The sequence below is a fragment of the Oryza glaberrima genome, chromosome 1 (genome assembly GCF_000147395.1).
Source record: "Oryza glaberrima chromosome 1, OglaRS2, whole genome shotgun sequence".
Lineage (NCBI taxonomy): Eukaryota > Viridiplantae > Streptophyta > Magnoliopsida > Poales > Poaceae > Oryza > Oryza glaberrima.
In genome coordinates, this window is record NC_068326.1 from 20,400,129 (window position 1) to 20,405,523 (window position 5,395).

General features: G+C 41.1%; 1 protein-coding gene across 2 annotated transcripts; it reads right to left on the bottom strand.

Annotated features, from left to right (window-relative positions):
- Window positions 1-419: 419 nt before the first annotated feature.
- LOC127760061 (peptidyl-prolyl cis-trans isomerase CYP57) lies at window positions 420-5,240 on the bottom strand. 2 transcript variants are annotated; one of them, XM_052284273.1, is made up of 11 exons: window positions 4,897-5,239; window positions 4,453-4,631; window positions 4,245-4,343; window positions 4,000-4,103; window positions 3,773-3,917; window positions 2,372-2,594; window positions 2,146-2,185; window positions 1,384-1,591; window positions 1,074-1,214; window positions 809-967; window positions 420-730 (listed from the first exon to the last, which is right to left on the bottom strand). In XM_052284273.1, exons 1-10 carry the CDS (start codon window positions 5,114-5,116, stop codon window positions 827-829), a joined length of 1,500 nt encoding a protein of 499 aa, XP_052140233.1. In that variant the 5' UTR covers window positions 5,117-5,239; the 3' UTR covers window positions 420-730; window positions 809-826. The 2 variants fall into 2 exon arrangements, with proteins under 2 accessions (XP_052140233.1, XP_052140231.1); XM_052284271.1 differs by having other exon boundaries at window positions 420-967; window positions 4,897-5,240.
- Between the last annotated feature and the right edge of the window lie 155 nt (window positions 5,241-5,395).

Consider the following 5,395-nt stretch of genomic DNA (forward strand, 5'->3'; position numbering starts at 1 on the left):
CAAAGCTTCAGGTAGAAAAGGAGAGCAAAATCATAAAACCTAAAGGGAAGGGGTAAAGTCACAATTACGTGGGAAGAACACAACTTCCTTTTCTAAACTACTCCAGTTGACAAATTCAGAGCCGTGGTGGACATTCCTAACCCATGACGTGGCTGCCGGCTTTCATTTACAGGGCCCATGTATTGACGCCCATGGGCTTGCATATGAATTGTCTAAGATCTCTCTAATAATACTACTACTAATGGCTGGACAGCACCGAACTGCTACAGTCATGCAATAACCGGGAAAAAAATACTTCATCCACTTTGGAAAATCATGCTACAGGCTGTGTTTTCTGAGGCTCGTAAAACCCTTAACGCGGCAAGCCTGCAATGCGACTGATGGTTGCCTGGAAGAGCATGCTGTTCTGTTCCAAGATAAGAGTCGGATCAATTTATGCGGTTATATAAATAATCTGTCCTGTAGCACATGATACCACAAAAGAAATTCCAATAAAAAAAAAAGACCACTGCAACTTAATAAGGGCATTATGAACCTCTAAGTTTAAAACAATTGTTATTTACAGTTTGATTGACAATGATACAAATGTTAATGTTAAAAGCACTAGTCTACAGGTGGTCCCTCTACCATGAACCACAACATAGCGAAACGCAGTGTACAGTTACAACACCATCAAAACTGCAGTAGTGGCACTGTTATGATATGAGGTAATCTTTTGCACGGTGCACCTCTGAGAGGCAAAAAAAGGATAAATTAATGTAAGCTGGAAAATTCAGGAAGGCCGCTTATGAAGGAAACAGTAAAGCACCTCAAGCAGCTTATGCGGTCAGGTCAGAGATCTGCCTGCCCATTCACGTTCTCTCCGCTTAAGCTTTGCTTGCATCTTGTTGAATTTTTGTTTTCCTTTCTCAAGGAGAGGATCAACCACTACATAGTCATCTGGATCATCTTTCCTCGTCATTCCATCCTGTAAATATCAGATAACAACTCAGGCACTGCACATAATGAATCTATTTGCCACTTGTGTGCTGAAAAAGATGAGAGCAAGAAAAGTAGAGGTTGTGGTAGCATACCTTAGAAGAATCAGGTTCAAAAGTCAGCCGGTTGCTGTGCCACCCTGTGTAATCCTCTTCATCAGTCTTCTTTTCTGTGTTACCAGTTGCAGGGTTCTTACTGAGAAACGATGCCTTGAACTTCTGTAGCTTCGCTAACGTCTAACAAGAAAAACAACAGGTAAGCAACATTTCACAGCTCAACTTAGAGAACATAGAAGCTAAGAAGTAGATGTGATGCTAATTGGAATATGATTATATGAATAGGCATGAACATCTTGGCATGGGATAAAAATGTTGAAATTACAAACAAGCAAAAAAAAATCACTACCTCATCTTCACGGCCTTGAAGACGGCGCCTTTTCTGTTTTTGCAAATGCTTCTCTTGCTCAGCTGGATTCAATAGCTGCAAATTAGCATCGCCTTTGGACATCCTTTCAGCACTGGCTTCTGAGCCAATGCCTTTTTTCTTCATAGAAAATTTTCTAGACTTGGTTAGCTGGTGGTCTTCATTGTCATCATCATTGTCATCGTCACTCCTGCAAACATCAGATAGGTAACAAATTTACTAAAACCATTGGAATAAAATGAAGTTCAGAAGTCCAGTACAGCATGGTCCACTGATTCTGAACAACGTTACGGTTAAAGGATGAACAGAAATAAACCGAATCTTTTAAGATTGAAATAGACCATTTCTTTTAAGATTGATTCTGGTTTGGAAAGATAGTCCATTTGGAGTTTCAGACAGATTCTCGACCCTGAATATTAGTTTGCCAATAACTAAATGTAAATACTGTACCATGACATTTCAGAACATAATCATATAATATTGTATAAGAGAGAGGTATTTCAGGGGGCTGCAGGATTGCATGCTAAGTAGTGAAGTCAAAAAGGGGTATATTATAGTTGTTCAATAGGGTCAAATCCGATTTATCCCCTCCTCCCCTCTTTCAACTATTGCAAAAGTACAGTTCACCGTTGTTCAATATTACATAATAATGAGGCTTTGAAATAAACAACCTTTTCAACATTACACAGCTATTTCAAAGGTATGGTACAGATAAGGTTATACAGAGATATGGTAGATATGAACCTGTGAACTGGTAACTCCTTGTCTTTACGGTGTGCTTTATCTGTACCAAGCAACAAAACAAAGTATTAAACAATATTTAGCAATCATAATTCCGTAAGTATTAAAAAATTGCAAACATTGGCAGGAAATTGCAGAAGCACACTACCTGCTAAAACTGTTACACTACTATCAAATTGTTCAACAGTTGGATATTGATGTTTCTAATATAAACAGGAAGATAATTTACCTGTTTTTTTGGAGGTTTCACTAGAGCGGATGTCCCCAAGCTCCCTGCGTTTTCTTAGAATTTGAGAGCGCATTCTGTTATCAAAATCCTCCTCGTTTTCATCGTCAGGATAATCATCTGTTTCTGAATCATGCTCTAGCTCTCTGAAGTCAGATTTTTTTGATACTAAAGCCTCCCTGACAGATTGAACTGTCTCCTTTTTTTTGTCCTCTTGCTCCTTGGTCTGCAAGATTGGAATAAGCACAATGACTTTTTACATTTAAGAGGAACTAAAACTAATTCATAATAAAGTAAATATGTCCAATGCCATCGTAAAGGAACGCAAAAAAATACCATCCAAAAGGTCTTCTGTAGTAAAATGCCATCATCAGACATGAAAAATTCTGGGGAATACTACTGCTGCAACATTTCCCATTCACTTAACATCTATTTTGGTGAGAGAATTCGAAAGGAGGCAAAATAGATTTTGAACTTGATAATTACATGGATTAGAAATACTTTATTAAATCTGCATAAAGAATTGTTCGCTTGAAAATTAAATGTTTAATCTGATTTTTAAAAATGCTTCCAAGTTTTGATATGTTATAACAGGTGAAACTGCCTAAGTAACAACAAAAGAAAAGAAAATGAAAGTAAAAAGTGTGGGGGAAGGGGGGAATGGGCATTTCATACCCATGGGATGGAAAATGTGATGGTAATGATAATTATCAGAATATTTCATGTTCGCGATAGCATTTTTCTAAATGAGACCATTGTAATGGTTCCAAGATGACATTCCTCTGTAATGTCTCTTAACAAGTTAACTCTTAATCTGATCTAAAGGTGGCACAGTAATTGCAAAACCATAGCAGAGTAACAGTTTATGCCCTAAAGTAACAAAAGACAGATTGTGCATGACTGAAGAACAACATATAACAGGAAATCAGATCATAAATGAGAGTATTCTGATTAGTACTAAGTACAGAGTGGTCCTGAGTTCATAGTACATGTTTCCTGGAAAATAAACTAGGACCTCCTTTGTAACAAAGGAATTTCTAGGAAGCGGTTCAGTTCTCTCAGGAACCAGGAAAAAAATCATGTGTTCAAAAGGAGGCCTAGTATGAAATATTTATTTAAAAAAATACTTTTTTGACTCAATGTCTTGTAGCTAGATACTTGGCTATGAAGTATTATGGACTAGTGAAAACTGAAAACACATAACCTACATAAACAGCTCAAATGAACCACCTTCCTTGGTAAAGTAGAAAAAACAGCACATCAAGTCCTGATTTCATACTGTAAGGTGCTGAAACAGCAGCGTTACTGCAGAGTTTGTTTTGTCCTGTTATTGTTACTGTGAGTGTGTTCACTGGCCAGTTGCCAGTTTTAAAGGCTTATCTAACTACAAATGATATTACTCACCAGTTGTTCATCCGGTGCCTCTCCTTTAAGAAACCGAGGATCATCCAACACATCGTGAATACTTTTTATTTTGTCCTTCACAGAGGATGCTGCCTCATTCTCCTCCTCTTCTACTTCATCTCCAAATGAAAGCACATTAAGTTGCCTGTATGATGAATAAAACAAGTCAAAACAAACGCACATCTCCCTATCTTTTCAAGGGCAACATGAAGTGGCAGACAACTTACTTAACGGCTTTCTTCTTTGATTTCCCCTCGATATCACCCTTGGCAGTAGGCTCAGTCTTCTTAAGTTGCCTTGGAACAATATCATCAAATGGGTTCCAGAGTACCTTCAGAATTAGAAGCATACGTAGCTAACCATTAAATAAGTTGGCTTCACCATAAATAGTTTTTAGAAGGTACTATATCATCAAATTGTAAGTACCAAAACAAAGTGGAAGTGCACCAAAAACGAGAGAACAAAAGACAACCTCAACTGAAAGAATTTTCTGCGGATACACAGGTCGATCATCCTTATCAGTCTCGATATCAGCCAAGGCTAGAAGGTTGAAAATAGAATCGCCAGTGACCTGCATACAGCATACAACATCATAATAAGCAACCATAATCACCCTAAATGAGACAAATGCATAGCACCAAATACCGCCCTGAGATCAATAATCAAGCCAAACACAGTACCTTCCCAAAGATGGTATTCTTCTTATCGAGCCAATCACAACGGTCAAGGCTGATAAAGAATTGACTCCCATTCGAGTGAGGCGTGCCGGCATTGGCACACGCCACTAAACCCCTGTGGTTAAACCTCAAGCGCGTATGGAACTCATCTGCAAATGGGGCCCCATATATGCTCTCACCCCCTGCATATAGCAATTAGACACATATCACCTTCAATTCAAAAGCATTATACAACTCCCCAATTACACTATGGCTCACATACCCAACAAATTAACACAATCAAATTGTTAACCAGGCAGCATATATCCTACTAACTTTTCGGTCACTGTTCAGCAATTCGATCCAACCCCCCCCCCCCCCCCCAAGCAACCTAATCAGGCCAACAAACAGTACAGTCTGGAATCACAAACCCTAGATACAGATAGGCGAAGGATTTGGGGATCTCACCGGTGCCGGAGCCGGTGGGATCGCCGCCCTGGACGAGGAAGGACTTGATGACGCGGTGGAAGAGCGTGCCGTCGTAGTAGCCCTCGAGGCAGAGCTGCACGAAGTTGCGCACCGCCTTGGGGGCCTCCTTCGGCCACAGCTCGATGTCGAGCGGGCCGGCCGTCGTCTGCACTACCACCTTGCCCTTCGTCGGCGGCTCCAGCACGTACACCGACGACATCTCGCCGGCCTCCCGTTCGCCTCCGGCCTCCGCCTCCGCCGCCGCCGCCGCTGCTCTGCCCTAGGGCTCGCTCTCCGGCCGGTCGGGATGGCTCGGGTGCTCGGGTTCGTATGGTCGTCGGTCGGTCGGACCAGGTTGGTCGTGGGGTCTCGTTTGGATGGGTCGTGTACTCAAATCCCAGACTTTCGACATGAACGGGCCGAGATTACGGCCCATTCCTGAGGATGTACCCGGATTGAGGCCCGTATAGGCCTTCTATGGCAAATGCTACATTCCGGC